Raw genomic sequence first — 17098 nt, forward strand, 5'->3', positions numbered from 1 at the left:
GGATCCAAGAAGGTAAAAGTTCTTTCTTCGCCAATTAGTGATAAGAAAGGAAATCTGGTTATTCTTTACTTGGAAGTGCAGTCGGAGTCAATGACATTAGGTTTTAATGGTTTTAAAGGCATAGTCGAGCTCCTGCATATTTAAAACAATATTTTCGAATACAAACTCCAGAATAACAAGAGTCATGAGCGTAGGCGGCGCAAATTGTTATAATTATAACAATTTTGTATAACTATAATTTACCAATTGATCGGTTTCTTGTTGGGTAAACGAATATAAACCATGCAATTTACTATGTACTAAATAAATTATATAGTTAAATAATTAATTATTTGTATTTTTTATGTTGTACGAATGCTGGAATATAATTAATTTTCTACTAAAATTGATACAATAGGTACAACGAAATATATAGCACTAAAAACTACGAGCTTTTTTTGACAAAGAATGGCAAAGATGTTCAGGGTTGTTGTAAATAAATGTAAGAAAGATGAGTACACAATGTACACATAAAATTGTTTATATTTTTTTATTTTCATAAAATGTATAATGCTTATATAACATTTGCACATTACAAGCACTATAAAAATTATTGTTTTATCACACACAATTAAAAGAAAATAATTTAATTTCAGTTGTTTTTAAACAAATTTTTAAAAATTGTATTTTTCTTACTAAAGCTAGCAAGTATTGCTTTTACTAATGTCATTAAAGTCTCTGCTTTTGTTTTTAGGTAATGCAACTATTAGAAAGATGTCAATGTCAAAGATAGCAACAAAAACAATATTAACTTAATTATCAACTTATTAGAGAATAATTTATTTGAATATTATACTAAATAACAAAAGTTTTTAAAAGTCTAAATAGTTTTGTTAATTACCAAAGGCGCCTAAAATATTTAATGTTATCTTCTTTATTAAATTATTTCTTCAAAATATTCTCGTACGTATTGTTATAAAATCATGCATGAGGCGTATGAAGTGTCCCATTTGCTTAATGCTACTGTTCAGATAGAATCTATTGCAGCTTACGGTAAGTTATTATGTGTAGTATGTATATTTGCATACGAATTTTAAAATTTGGATGCCTTGTTTAGGTAATCGTACAATAAACGTAATAAATATTTATGATTTAATTAATTTCAGATGGCAATTTACTGTTAGGCACACGACAGGGTCATTTATTAATGTACTCATTATCTGCCATAAATGGCAATCAAAAATATGAATTACAGCTTCTTCGATATTGTAAAAATTTTAGCAAAAAGCCAATTCAGCAAATTGAAGTCGTACCCGGTAAGTAAATAAAGCAAATAAATAATTCGCTCCGGTGAAATTTAGTAATGATGGCAGAACTGAAGTTCCCAAGAAGAGCTTGCAATCTTAGTTATTTTAAATAGGATTAGGTTTACCAACTTTACTGCTTTTCACTTTATACCAAGCTATTGGGTTGGGGAATAAGTTCAAAACATTTTAATATTTTTATTTTATTTTACAACAATTTGTTTGCTGTTTGGCAAAATGTATGTATTCATTTGGTAGAACTCCTTATGTTCTACAAAACTATGTTAATTGTATTTTTGTGTTATTTAATTTTTTATTAGTTTTGAACCATAAAAATAGAATACCCTGGAGGGAATTACCAACATTTTCGAAACCTGTTCTGCTTTGCTTTTCATCGTGTTCAAAAAGCTGCCAAAGTAGCCTGAGATATTTGTGACATGTGTGGAAGAGGTGTCATGACATGTAGACTCTAACAGCATGGAAATAGCAAAAGTCAAAAATGGCACGTCCCACAGCGGAAGGCCTTCTAATTCGATAATGAAGATCTCAAAACACTCATGAAAGAGAATGGTTGACAAAACTAATTGTGAATTAGTGGAAAAATGAACTGCAATCATAAAATGATTTTCTATCACCATCATTCAATGGGTTTCAAAGGGATTTACCCAAAAATTGGAAGTCTGGGTGCTTCATAAGCTCAATGAAAAAAAGAAAGTGCATTCAAATTACTTCTCAGCATTTCACCCGCCTATGAGTGACATGCAGTTATAAACAGCGATTTTAGTTACGAATCGTCACAGGAGACAAGAAATCGTGCCTATACATCATTTTAATGCAAAGAAAGGAGGGGGTGGCTCCAGGATGTATGCCAAAGTCGAGGGTCAAGCCAAACCTTCATACAAAGAAGATCATGATATGTGTTTGGTGGGAATGGGAGGGCACTGTGAATTGTTAAAAAAAATGCCATGGTCAATAAAGAGCTTTCTTCTTTAGACCTTGCACCTACTGATCACCATCATTCCGCTCTCTGTCAAACCATATGAAGGTAGTTACCTTCTCTATGAAAGAGATCCTTAAAAACTGGCTCCACAACTTCCTTGACCTTGCGATTTTTGGCGGAAAGGCATAAACACATTGGTCGAGAGGTGGTAAGAGGTTGTAAACAACAACAACAAATGTATAATATGTTAACTTATTGATATAATTATTGTTTTTTAATGTTTAAATAAAAATTTTTGGTGATAACACTAGGAACTCATTCCCAAACCTAATGTTAATGCCAATGGGCCAAACATAATTATTCCATAACAGCAACAAATAAATAATAAGTTTAAATATTAGTTCATTTAAAAATAGCTATGATTGCAAAGGTCAGAGATGTATGGATGGTGTTCTTCTCTTAGGGCATTTTTCACTAATTATATGTTTGAGAGAATTTTTTTACATGTTTTCAAATATAAGTAGTATTTTAGTTTGTGGTGTATCATATTATTTGTTGGAGCTGATTGTATAGTTTTAATTCTTCCATTTTATATTAAAATTATTTATTTGAAAAAGCAGTTTTTTCATGTTTTATCATATTCTTAAATTACTTATGAATTAATTACTTTGGCTACAAGTGTTGTATGTATTTACAGAAGACAACCTTCTGCTGTGCCTATCAGATAATCTTTTATCAACTTATGATATAAATGGTGTGAATTTCCCATTAATAAAATCATTTCCACAAACAAAAGGTGCATCATTGTTTGCTTTAGACAATAAGGTTAGTCTCGTTTCATAATTTGTATTTGTTTATTCTAAGCCATAACAAGTCAAAACATTTTTTTGGTAAATTACAAAAGTTAACTAAAAAAAAACTTTACTCTTTTATCAATAACATAACTTATTTCCATTTTAAATTACTTAAAAGAATATTTACGTAAATTAAATAAAAGAATTAGTGTTTTTTTTTAAATTACAAGTCAAAATTTTGAGTCATATGTCATTAAAATTAATTATTTGCTCTCAGGTGAATGGTTCTGTTTATTTTCCATTTAATGTTATATTATGTTAATGTTAACAATTGAAATGAATAAGATGGTAAATTCCATTAGCCATTTTTACTAAGGCAGTAATTAAATTAGGATACTATAAAACTCTTATCAAAACCAGATTTTTGGTATGAGTTAAATTAAAATTAGTTATTAAATTACAGTCTGCAACATCAATGACAGGTGAATCTAACTCAGTTGTCCATCTTTGTGTCGCTGTCAGAAGAAAACTCCAAGTTTATTATGGCAAAAATGGAGAATTTAAACAGCATATATTTGATTACACTGTGCCCGATGTGCCCAAGGTGCTGGCCTGGGGACAAGAGTATTTATGTGTAGGATTCAAAGCAGAGTACACACTCTTTGATGTAAGTACATATGTTTTCCTAATAATTTTACATATTTTTATCAGTAACTAATCTTTTTTAAAATGACATGTATTATATTATACATACATTATATTATATTATTTGGATAGTAGTAGTTGTTTGTTTATTCCACAGACCTTAATTTATTTATCCCTGCACTGCCCAGTTTGTCATTATAATTTGTGTTATGAGGGTTTAAATTAAATAAATGTTAATGTGAAATAAAATTAATATTAAATGAAATTAAACTAAGACACTTGCTTCATTTCTACATATATAAGTGTATATTCACAATCCAAGAATTTCACTACACTTTTTTAGGTTTTTAAATATTCAACTTGAATACTTTTTTATGAGGTAATTATAAATATTTTTCTTATATAAAATGATTTATTTCATAATTTATCTATATAAATTATGTAATAAAGCATTATTATGATTTAAATTCTTTCTTATGTGATAAAAAAACAAGCAAACAATATGTTTTTCATACAAGTCTTATTATTATTATTTTTTGTATTATTTCAAACTATTTTTAGCTTTCTTCAGGCAAACCTAAGGAATTGTTTCCTACAAGTAGCTCCCGATCACTTGAACCTACAATAGCAAGATATTCGGAGACATCATTTCTGCTTGGTAGAGATAATACTTCTGTATTAGTTGAGGAAGCAAAAGATATTGAAATTAAAAAAACAATTAAATGGACAGAAGCACCAGTTGCTATAGGTAAATGTTATTGTTTATTATTATGTTTTCAACTGATATTTTATCATTCAGCCATACAACATCCATTGCTGGACATATGCTTCACCCATGGATATCCAACAGGATTAGTTGGAAGCAGCATGCATCAAGCCTTAACAAGTTTGTCGGACCAATTCCACCCACAGGTGGATCTACCCTGTGCTTGCTGGTCCATGGTCCTCACTCCAAATCCTTAAGGCTGCAGGAACCATTTATTCTGCACATTGTGTGACCTGTCCACTACCTCAGCTTGCCAACCAACTGGGCTATGTCGGTTATTTTTACGTCTAGAGATCTCCTTATTTCTGAACCTATCTTATAATAAAATACCGTGTATAGCACTCCCCATGGCCTATTTAAGCCAATGGGGCTCAGAGTGAGTGACAGAGAGAAGTATATTTACACCATGTAGTAGCTCATTAGATAGTATAAACCTTAAAATACTTTGGGACCAAAAGGAAATTTTGAAATACCTTTATTTAGCACAGATATATTGCGCAAATATTCTCTCCTGTTTGAAAAATCTGTGAGATTAATAAATTTTAAACTATTTAGCCTTGGACTTTTTGTTTCCCTTACTATATGAATTTAATATTTGTTTCATAACTATGTGATGTATAAAGTATGATAAATGGTTTATTTAATTTCAGTTTGGGACAAGCCTTTCATTTTGGGTTTACTCTCTGACCAAGTGATCGTGCAAACTGTGGAACCTCCAATGTTTATACAGACCTTACCAGAGCTTAATAAAGCAAGATTAATGTACAGGTATGTTGTAATGAAATGTAGCTAATGTAAAATATTAAAAAACTAATACACTTCTGTACCAATTGAAATGGACAAATGAATGACTTGAGCATCAATAATTGCAAATAAATTTAATAATACGTAGCAATTTGCAAATATTTTAAACGAAGTGTTCTCTGGTGATAATAAACGTAGTCTCGACCTGTTTGTTGCTGGTTTTCTGATGTACTTGTCTTCAGTGTTCGAGAAGCACATCAGGTTATAAATGAAATAATACAAGAACACGTCTAATAACATTAAATAGCACTTGGAACGAAAATATGCCAGATCGCAACCTTCTTTTCGTATCTAATGCGTAAATGAAACTGACGAAGTTAAGGTCGCGAGTAACTGCTGTCACACCCGAAACATGAACATGATTATAAAACTGCATAAAAAATTTCAATGTATTCATAAAACTGTTACAGGTGCAAACGCGGCCTAATATTTGTTGCTTCAGTTGGCCAGGTGTGGTGTCTCAGTTCCATTGATGTCACCAAGCAAAGGCAGCAACTCCTTAAAGACAAACAGTTTCAAATTGCCATTGATTTGACCGTAAGCATTATACTCTTTATTAACGATATTGTTATAAACAGTGTAAACATCGGGGACTACACCACGACTACAACCAGTGTACCTTAAAAATTTACTTGAAGTTTCGTATTGGTCGGTAATGGTCTAAGAGCACATAGTGATAACTGCTATTAGTTCAACGGAACCGCTATACCGCAGTTTTTAAGAAATAAATGTCAATGTTTTTTTAAACCTTTACACTCAGAGGTTATTCTCACATTTTCTTCTAACAACTCGATAATGGCATATATATTATATTATAAAAAATGTTGGATAACATTATAGGTAAAAGAATAAAACAATAAAATATATAATTTTGACCTAAATTTGTTGATAGAATTTATGAAATTTCACATCTTATAGTTTTCTAGAGTGTGATACAGCTTAAAACTCCTTTGGCGTTGGTGCTTATCACCCCTGGATAACTTATACTTATTACATCCAACCTAATTTGAATTTCGAATTGCCAAAATAAAACTTCATACCAGCACTGCTGGCATTCCGAGTGCTAAGGGTTAATACAGATATTTATTATACTTTGTCCATTCCTGGTCTGATGAATTTTGAATTAATTTTAATTTCTGGAGGTGTCGATGTTCATCGAAAATCTTATTACACGTTTGTTAATGGATGGAATGTCCAAATTAATAGTATTGAAATGTTATCTCCTGTATACATGAAAATACCAAAAACGTTAATACCTAGGGTAATTTTTAGTTGTATAATAATAGCGAAACCGCTGTACCGCGCCTTCGGAAGGCTCGGCGTGGTGGGAAAAAGAGGATTGTAACGGCCGCGAGTGTTAATAGTAGACGACGGTCTCGCTGCGCTTTCCCTTCAACAGTATAAAACAAAACGTAATCAAGTTACACAGACGCCACATGAAATTAAAGTTGTGCATAAGAAAATACAATAGAAGAAGGGAATGTAAAAATTTAATGTGAGGTCTATTAGGCTAACATCGTCGACATCTAACAGGAACCAAAAGTGGTTAATATAAATATATATATGTATTAGGATTAGGGGGATCGGAAAGTAATGTCGTTTCTGTCGACATTGGAAGGCATTGACAATTCGTATGCTAGATGGCAAAAGGTTGTTGGTAAATATATTGTGGAGGTGAATGTATTGTTGATTAGAAATAAAAACTTGTTAAAAATGTAGTCGTGTAATTTTAAGTTAGAATTAAGAACAGCACATTAATTTTTAAAATTAAGAACTGCTTAGTATTAATTTTTCCTATTATTAGCGAATGAAGCTAATTGGAACTCTGAATTTATGAAAAAAAAACTTCTGCCGATTATTATGTACGTTATATAATACATATGTTCCAGACAAATAGTTATTCGTTAATTATTTATTTCATAATACGACATAGTAATTAGTGTAACAAACTAAACATTGTAACTAAATTATTTGAGAAATACGAGTGGGATAGAAATGAAGTGTAGGATGTTATTTTACATTCATTGATTGTTAAGTTATAGTTATTCATTTTCAGAAGTGGTTAATTCATTACGGCGGTTTTTGATTTACGTTGGGCGCGGTAGTGAACATTTTAATTAATTGGTTAGGTCAGTTTGATATGAGCTTGTGTATAACAAGTATGCGATTATTTTATTATGTTAGTTTAATCAAAATTGTACTGTAAAGTTTTAGTTAAAAAAAAATTATTAGAACAAAATACGCGAATAAAGTAGTTGAAAAATGTTTCGCTCCAAAACGAAGAACCGTAAATCTGAAATAGCAGCACTTATGCGTGTAAGTTCATATAAATATATATACGTACACAAGAGATTTCCACCTAACCTGACTCATCACGGTATCTACGGAACCATAAGGCTTGAAATTGTTGGCAGTAATTTTTCTTTCACCAAGTAGAGATCAATTAAGAACTGATTTTACGAAATTCCTCCTGCAAGGAGATTAAGTTGACGTTAATTTTTTTTTAAAGAAAATATACGTCGTGTAGCTGCTTGAACCACTTAATTGATTAATTCAATACGTGTATATAATGCTACCTTACTCGCTGTATCACATCATAAGTATTCGCCCGCCGTGACCATATGGGAGAGTCCGCCGTGCCGTTCCGTCAATCCACCGTCAATACTCCTGACGATGACGTGTATGCTCTATCCCTAGGCCTTCACCTCGTCATGGTTTTTGAAGGAATGGTACATTAATTTCGGTAGAGCTATGGTACCCGACATTTGATAAACATTGTTTTTATTTATAACGAGACTATAATAACGTAATTGACTTTTTCCAGCTCCTTTCAGACTGCACTCCAGAAGAAAAGAAACAAACGTTACATTCTATTCGGATGCTAAGCGCTCTCGATCTGTTTGACGATAAGAAATATTCGCAGTCTATGCAAGTGTTTAAACAACTGAACACCGATCCAGCGGACGTCATTAAACTATTCCCCGAATTAGACAACAAGCCCGGCAACGAACAACACGAGAAAATGAAGACAAAGGATTTGGAGAACGCTTTGAATGCATTGATAGATTATCTTGTCGATGTACGAGCGAACATTGGCAAAGCAATTACTGAAGAAGGGGGCAGCAAAGATGATGGGATCAGTCATAGAAACGTAACACAACAGCTTGAGTTAATTGATACAACTCTTTTGAAGTGTTATTTACAGGTATTTTGATCTGAAATAATTATTATATATTGAACACCATATTGCAGACCGTCGACATAGTTATAGTCACTGGAAGTCGATGGATGCGGGCAGCGGCAAGATCGGTCATTGTGGCGATTTTTGAGAGACGCCTTGCAGTGGGCGTCTATCGGCTGATATAATGATGATGTACACTAAATATTTACATGATTAAAATAAGAATCAAATAATAGTACACATATATAGTTTGATTATTTATTGGTATAAAAGCTTTATATGGGTCAATGTATTGCTCATTTGTCAGAAAGAAAGCTTTCACATATATTTCCAATTACTCTGTTTAAAGTGATCACTCCGAAATATGTTACATTGATTGACTATTAGAATGCCACAGGCCAATAAATTCTGGCAGTACAAAGTCCGCAATGACAGATAGTAAAAAATAATTAATTTTAATATGTAGTAATATTCAAAACGTTTTTTCTGACAATATTATCATTACACTGTTGATTATTTTTGAAACCATTGATTTTAGGATAGGGCGTGCCACATATTGACAGCATATGAGCTTGAAAACTTTTACCTTTATAACCCTGTGTATTAATAAATGTGCTGTCTGGTAATATTATTTTCGATAATAAATAAATCGGTATATAAATACAAAAGTAAATGCTATTTATAATTTTTAATCTATATTCAACTTTTTTATGTCGTATTTATTATCTGTTACATATCAATTCAAATTGTTGAAAACTTTAATAAGTACATAAATGATTATGTTTTCCACTATTAAAAACGTTTTATTAATTAATATATTGAATTTGAACTCGTGAAATTTGTCGTAAAAGTTTTTGTTGCTGCAAAATTCTTTTTAATTTACTATTAGGTTAACAGAAACTTTTTCGTCTTATATATACTATATACTTTTAATTTAGGAATTTTTTTTCAGACCAATGATGCTTTCGTCGCTCCTCTCCTGCGTTTAAATAACTGTCGTTTGGAAGAAGCGGAGAAGACATTGTCGCAACACGGAAAACACAGTGAACTGATTATATTGTATCAAACAAAAGGACAGCATACAAAAGCGTTGCAACTGTTAAAGGAGCAAGCGAAACAACCTGATTCCAGTCTTAAGGGGTATCACAGAACGAAGAACTATTTGCAACATCTTGGTTAATATTAAATCTATTACTGTATTGTATATATACTTATAGTATCATTTTATGATATTATTTCAATTATATATGTGTGTATATATATATATATATATAATGCCGTTTGATCTGGGTCGGAACAGTTTTCACTGACTTGCTTCGGTAAAATGCGTTTTATTTCGTAAAAAGTAATGTTAACTAGTGGCACTTGGTGAGAAGTTGTAGCTTTATACCAGTGGTAGAGAACACTGAGACTCGCGATCGTAGGTCGTGGATTCGATTCCCGGGATACAATCTTATATAATTCACACTTTGTGCATTGATTATAAAAGACTGACATTTTTCACAAATGAGTTTTCAGAGAATGGGCAACAGCGTCCTCTGTGTACCATAATACTAAACAGCGATCGCCAACCCGTCTGCCAAGCGTGGCGATTATGTTATAGTCCCCCAAAGATATTTTTGGAAAAACGACGATAAAGGCACTGTGTTACAATTAGTTCTAAGTAGAAAAAACGCATTGTAATGAAAAATGGGCTTTAACTGTGTTACACATATACGTGAAGAAAAGAATGCCGATAGAGTCCAATTTGTTAGAAATTCATATATATTGTGTCAATTATTTCAAGCGATCGTATATATTTATATATATATATATATATATATATATACTGCCGTCTAATTTACATTACTCGCAATTTTCGGTTTTTCTATCATTTATAAAAGTACTCGCGGGTTTTGCGATTAATAATTTATTTGTCCTAATATCTATAAAAAAGATACCTAAATCCAGATTTTATACGGCGTCTTTCGTCTTTAGGCTCTAAGTCTTCGTCACCTAAGTACTAAACAGTTAAAACTATTGAAATTTTACTCGCAAGGGGCAGATAATTAGACAGCTTGATAATAAGTCGGCGGGCGTCAGCTAGTATAAAAATATATAAATTTGAATATTCTGCACTATAGTCTCAATGAATACATACGATATTATTATAACAGGTAATAAATTTTAAGTTTGGAAACATAAAGTAATATATATTTTTTTACATTGTAGGAGCTGATCATATCAATTTGATATTCAAATTTTCGGATTGGATATTAGAAGAGCATCCCGAGGAAGGTTTGAAAATATTCACCGAAGACATTGTGGAAGTCGAGAATCTTCCACGACCGAAAGTTCTAGATTTTCTTTTAAGAGAGCACAAGTCTCTCGTTACCGCCTATTTAGAACACGTGATTTACACCTGGAACGACACTAACCCAATATTTCACGACGCGTTGGTTAGTATGTACAGAGAGAAAATAACCGAACATGCTAACAAAAGTGGAACAACTACCACAACGGACGAAGAAATACAACACATAAAGTCCAAATTGCTCACTTTTCTAGAAAAGTCTACGCATTATACTCCGGAACGTGTGATATTGCATTTTCCTACTGATTCGATGTTCGAGGAACGTGCTGTGATCCTGGGAAAACTTGGAAGGCATGAACAGGCGCTTGCAATTTATGTGCTTATCTTAGGTATGATCAATTTATAAAATTATTTTTTTAGCATGGCTTATTTATTTTTTAAGTATTTTTTATAACAAAGATAATTCGTTGTGGCAGTTTTTTTATATATGTTTAATACGTTTTTTTTACTTTTATGTAAAAATATTGGTAATAAACCAGATGCAAATCAGGTTATATAATCTAATTTAACTTAAGATTGACTTTATAAAACCCGAAGAATTGCTCATTTGAATCGGGGGCACATTGCTCGTGCAACCGATGGCCGTTCTGGCTGATAGGTTTCGAGCGGCGACCACGAGTTAATGCATCGACGACTTACTTAAGCTTGCGGTAAGTTGCTGGATGCGGGCCTGTGCGACTTTGGACTACCCCTATGCCTTGCAGTGGGCGTTTTCAATTCAACTCAAAGAAATATGTGTCATTCATAATCTAGTTTATTCACGGAACATTTGTGCAAAAAGGTCTAAATCCATATCACGCTTTATATTGTTTAAATGGTTGCAGGCTCTTATAAGAAAGCCATTGTTGCGATAATTTAAGTTAATGTTAATTATATATTTATCTATTAGAATGTAATCTACTTTTCTTACTGACTCGCTGTTGTATCTCGAAAATATTGTGTATGCAGTACAGACTACAAATAAGCAAGGTGCCTTTCAGAATTTTTAATTGTTATTACGCTCAACTATACCATTTTAATGCATTTGCTTCGGTTGTGGTTTTCTTAATAAATAAATTATACTTGTTGTTATAGGCGACGTCGACAGAGCTATTCGTTACTGTGAACAGGTTTGTGAGAGCTCGAGTAATAAAACTCCGGATGTGTACGTGATCTTGATGAGGATACTAATGAATCCTGAACAAAGCGGGGCGCTGTCGGGGCCGCTGGCAAACGTAGCGAGACATCCAAACTCATCCGTTCCTGACATTGAGACGGCTCTAACTATGTTGGAGAAACACGCTGATAAAATCTCACCTTTGAAGGTAAGCATTTTATTCTAATTATTTTCTTCAAGTGTGCTACGAAGAAAGAGATCTAAAGATTTATCAACTCGATAAAGTTCAGTCTTAGATATACAAAATCATTTTTGCTTTTGGTTTTTACATTGCAATATAGGCCATATGCCATTCTACTTTGCCAATTAGCTGACCTATGTCGGTTACTTCGTCTTCTTTCTTCATTCCTGATTCGGTGTCGTAGAGAAATATCTAGAATTGATCTCCATGGCTCATTGAAAGATTGTGTACTTGCCGACAGGGTCTACAGTGAGAGACCACATTTCAATACCGTAAGTCATCACAAGTAACACACCTTGACTAAAGACTTTCGACTTTAGCCACTAAGGTATATTTGTCGAAAAGATATTTCGTAGATCCTGTACCCTACCCAGTCTAGTTGGATTCAACTATTGACTTCTTTATTGAAGTAAGACTTACCTAGTTCGTTTGAATCTATTGCATGTTTTTATGTTCTTAGTAAACTCATGTTGATTTTTTTTTATTAGGCGTTATCAGTTTTACCTGACTCAGTGCCACTGAGCCGTTTAAAACACTTTTTGGAAAATGCACTTGAAAGGCAATTGACTAAGAAAAGGAAGGTGCAAGTACTCAAGGGACTGTTGTATGCGGAACATCTACAGGTAATGTTCGTTTTAATATTTAAATATATATTTTATTTATTTATTTTTAAGTATAAGTATATATTACTTCGCTTATAACATGGTTCCGCCAATAAATATGACAATAAATTTAAGATTAACAAAATAATTGAAATTCTGTTTTGATCAATAATACTACGTTGATAGATACAACGTAATTAATAGTTATCTGTCTGGCATTTCATTTTAATTATTTATGATATCAAAATATTATTTATACTTATTTTTTTGTATTCATTTTACTTGTACAAAAAAGTCAATATCTAGATGTGACAAGAGCCTTAAAGTTTTTCTATAATACAAGTAATTTATCATCAAATTAAATCTTGATATAATATATCATGTCTTCACAAGATCATATATCAAAGTGTATTAATAGAACGAATTAGCTGGGTTGTGGTTCGTATAACAAGAATTTGCATGGCCATTAGACTAAACACAATACTCAGTGTAGATATAAATATTGTCACATGGAAAAATCTCTTTTTGGACAGCATAAAACATTTGAGCAGTGCTAGCCCAATCGTAGAGCATTGAGACCTGCAATCATTAATCGCGGGTTTGATTCTGGGGACAGTCTTATGTATATATATATAAGACACGCAAATATAAAACACTTTAGCGTGGGATTCCCGTATTCGATGCGCCACTGACGATGACGTATTGTAGCTCCTACAGATTCACGTACTCTCTTCAAGGAAAAAGTAATCACTGTCATTGTTATGTCAATGGATTTTTTTGGGACTTCAAATTGTCTCTAAACAAAAATCATAATCAGCGAATTAATACGGGAACTAGATATCAGCCAGTCTTTTGACTCGATTATTGGAGAGTTTAAATAACCGCGTTTCGCTTGCTGTTGGTTCCTTTTATTACATTATTCCAATTTAATATCACAAAAGTATTTAACACCCATTAGCAAAAAATAAGAACGACAAATTCTAAATTTAAATGTCATATTGTTTTTTTTAATGTAGTTTTTGTGGCCAGGTTAGGTATAGCACTAAATTTCTAGGCTATATAGGATGATGGTATATGAGTTAATCCTTGTTTCAGGTAAAAGAAGTCAAGGAGTATCATGAATCAAAGAGCATAGTAATACACGATTATAATGTTTGTTCTGTGTGTAAAAAGCGATTCGGAAACCAAAGCGCATTCGTTCGGCACCCTAATGGAGACATCGTTCACTTTTCATGTAGCCTGGATAAACAGTGAAGCGGTTTACAGATTTTTGCCGATATCTGCTATTTTAAACTTGTTTTACCCGTTAAGTATATACTTATGTAGTGTAAGAATTTTTGCTTATCGTAGTAATAAATACGAGTATATTTGTGCATATTGCTGTATTTCATGTAATGTAAAATATGTTTTTATTAAATATTTATTTGAATTGTACTTTTTTAATAATTATTGAATATTATTTATCAGTTCATAATAGTACGCATAAATAAAGTTTACATTATAATTTTCTTCTAATTTTTGGCACTAACAGTGTAAAAATTTCATACACCTTCATTTATATAACGATAATATTGAAACCCAACGTTCACGAAATACATTGTTTCCTACGTAATGAATTACGTAATATCTTTAATTCTTATAAGAAGTTACTATAGCTTACGCAAGAGAGTACTAATATAATCCATAATGTAAATAAATCCTGACAAAACGAATCTTTAATTCGGTCAAATTATTTTGACAGTATTTAAAAAGTGAAGGATAAATAAATAACTGAATTTTCACGTAACTTTTTTTTTTCGGAAAAGAAAATTGGGTTTCTATATTGTAAATAAGTTTTTTTTTTATTCGGTCTAATGGCTATTTTCGAAACTGAAATATATTCATATTTGTAGTTGAGTGTCATGGATCGTCAGACGGAATTTTCATTTTATTGACAGTACTGCTACCCACGAATCATTAAAAGACATCGGGTCGCGCAGGAACGATTGATTAGTGAAGCACAGGAGTACCATGCGGAATGAGCAATTGCGTGTAGACTTTTTTTTAACCAATGATAGCCCAGTGCTTTAAACAGGCTTCAATCGATTACTTTGTTTTTGCCTATATCAAACCAAATTCATTAACGAATTAATCCTACCAGGGACATTCTCCCACTTTCGATCGCCGAGTACTCCTCGCTTTTCACATCGTACTTTTACACTCATTACGCTATACGCTCTCGCGTATAGTTCACCTTCGTTTCGTTTAGAAAAATCGGGCTAGTCGTTTTGTTAAGTTCGTGGACTCTTTAGTTTTCCGAATTCAATTCCGATAAAGTCGAAAGCCTCGTGTAGGCGTGTGCCGTTTTGTCTTCTCGACTGTCTGGACGACGGGACTACAATAAGACAAGTTACATAGCAAATCGCAGTGAATTAAAAACAAGCCGCACAGCTAAAGCATGTAGGAGAGACAACTCACGATTCTTCTAGACAGAAGCCTTCCTTCGATTCCTAATGTGGCAGTAACGTTAACCAGCCATCAGCCTCTGACAAAGTCGAGATTCGGCTTTCTTGGGCACTTGTGTCGGATTGCTAAACGCGTATTGGGTGACCTTAGAAGCAGAAATCTTCCCTCGGGACTCTTGCACGATGTTATTTAATGCAGCGCACGCCTAAGCGATCTATGAGCCCAACGGCCAATAATAATACACGGGATGTAGCCCGAGTCGAGGTTCCCAAGGCAGTCCAAGAACTAAGTCACATAAATGAGTTTTAGGCTAAGCGATCTGATCCTCAAGGTCGCAGAATCTGTAAATGACAATATGGCGATAGTGTGATACAAAGCGAAAACGGAAACATGTCACTGCGTGTACGTCCTTCAGAGAACCTTTTGATAGAAGACATAATTTGTTTATCTGATAAGTGATTAGCAACAAGGAGGTTAAAATGAAAACATAATTCCTCTTCGGATCATTTTGCTCATTGCAAAAGGTCTATTACACCGTGCCTCCTGTTCCTATTTTTGGCATCGCGCAGCAAGATATTGGGTGTAGGCTGTGGACCTACCATTTTTTCAGTTACCAACACCAGTTGTTCAGTTTTTGTCTAACTTTTTTGGATGTGACCAAAAAACTTCAGTATTCGGTGTAGATAGAAAGCCTAGTTTTAAGTTTTCGAGTTCAAAGGATTCGCTGGTGCGGAATGCAGTCCACAGAATTAAGAGCTTTTTCCTTTAAAATCACATCTAAAAAGCTATACGATTCTTGCCGGCTTCCTTTAAGTTCCTCGATTCTGACTCATTGAAATCCAAAAATTTTAAAAGATTCAATCGTAGTTATGTTAACTTCAAGTAACAGATAATAAAAGATCTTTTACAGCGTGTTTCATGAATTGCTATATTTTTACTAAATTTGCGCTTAAATGCTAAAAGTTTCAAGTCATTAAATAGCGCTATTTACCAGTTGGTATTTATTTATAGCTTAGATGCAGGGTGGCAAAGCGCTGAAGTCGCTTAGGCTAAACCTCTTTACTGTAATAAAAGCTCGTGGGATCCCCCGGGAGCCTCGGATGGGCCTGCTACATCAAAAGCTTTACTGGACTGGACCAAGCTTTTGAGGGCGCTCGGGCAGATGATCCATGAAAGGTTTTTTGTTTACTATTATAAGTTTTGGACTGTTAAAATACAATCATGTAACGAGTAAATTTATTACCATCGCCTCTAACCGGACACGGTAATGTTATGACATAACTCTAGTCGTGCTATTTACAGAGATGTCGTCTGCGTTTTTGCATCGATAAAACCATGAACGATTTAATATTATCTATAGTAAGGTTAGTATAAAACATGAAGTTTAGATAAATTCATGTAGTTATATAGTAATGAGATAAATAAATACGTATAGAATTTAAAACTTGGTAACGAGATATATTTTTAAGAATAATTCTAAATATAATACATAAAGCAATTAACATTCCGTTTAGTAGCCTTGATGATAACACAGAAATAACCAATGTCACTCAAATTTTATACGTGTTAAAATCGAAGTACATTATAATTAGTTTGGCTCGAATATCTCGTTCTCGTTAATTTGTGGGTGTGAACGCAACCGCTAGTCTGTGACGTGTGGTGACGCAACTGAGTTACAGCGTATGGCAAAAGTAACGACGCACAACCGCCGCCTCTGTGGCCCAATGGATAAGGCATCGGCCTCCTAAGCCGAGGATTGTGGGTTCGAGTCCCACCAGAGGTAATTTACTTGATACCTTTTTATAATTTTATACCAAATGGATAAAATGACGAGAGCACCAATGCTTTTAGGTGATGTCAAGTAAATAGTGGCGTTTATAACTTGCTGTTTGCTTATTGATCACAATTTATAATCATAATAATATTTAGAAGAAAATACACCTCGACA

General features: G+C 33.0%; 1 protein-coding gene and 1 non-coding gene across 2 annotated transcripts; both read left to right on the top strand.

Annotated features, from left to right (window-relative positions):
- Window positions 1-780: 780 nt before the first annotated feature.
- Window positions 781-14139, top strand: Vps39 (vacuolar protein sorting 39). Its single transcript, XM_068772275.1, has 13 exons — window positions 781-1032; window positions 1146-1295; window positions 2921-3048; window positions 3481-3684; window positions 4224-4410; window positions 5079-5196; window positions 5643-5769; window positions 8057-8437; window positions 9366-9588; window positions 10625-11095; window positions 11841-12070; window positions 12592-12726; window positions 13801-14139. The coding sequence occupies exons 1-13, from the start codon at window positions 963-965 to the stop codon at window positions 13957-13959; spliced, it is 2583 nt and encodes an 860-aa protein (XP_068628376.1). The 5' UTR covers window positions 781-962; the 3' UTR covers window positions 13960-14139.
- A 2721-nt stretch (window positions 14140-16860) lies between these two features.
- TRNAR-CCU (transfer RNA arginine (anticodon CCU)) lies at window positions 16861-16933 on the top strand. The gene has a single exon. It is a non-coding gene; the product is annotated as a tRNA-Arg (tRNA).
- The last annotated feature ends 165 nt before the right edge of the window (window positions 16934-17098 follow it).

Source organism: Battus philenor, unplaced genomic scaffold, assembly GCF_028537555.1.
Source record: "Battus philenor isolate CCGP_79_NKW_IND1 unplaced genomic scaffold, ilBatPhil1.0.hap1 SCAF_11, whole genome shotgun sequence".
NCBI lineage: Eukaryota > Metazoa > Arthropoda > Insecta > Lepidoptera > Papilionidae > Battus > Battus philenor.

Coding starts and splice junctions, on each gene's coding strand:
- Vps39 (XM_068772275.1), top strand. CDS start 963: ATGCATGAGGCGTATGAAGTGTCCCATTTGCTTAATGCTACTGTTCAG. Junction 3,685..4,223: donor CAGAGTACACACTCTTTGAT/GTAAGTACATAT, acceptor AACTATTTTTAG/CTTTCTTCAGGCAAACCTAA. Junction 9,589..10,624: donor GAACTATTTGCAACATCTTG/GTTAATATTAAA, acceptor TTTACATTGTAG/GAGCTGATCATATCAATTTG.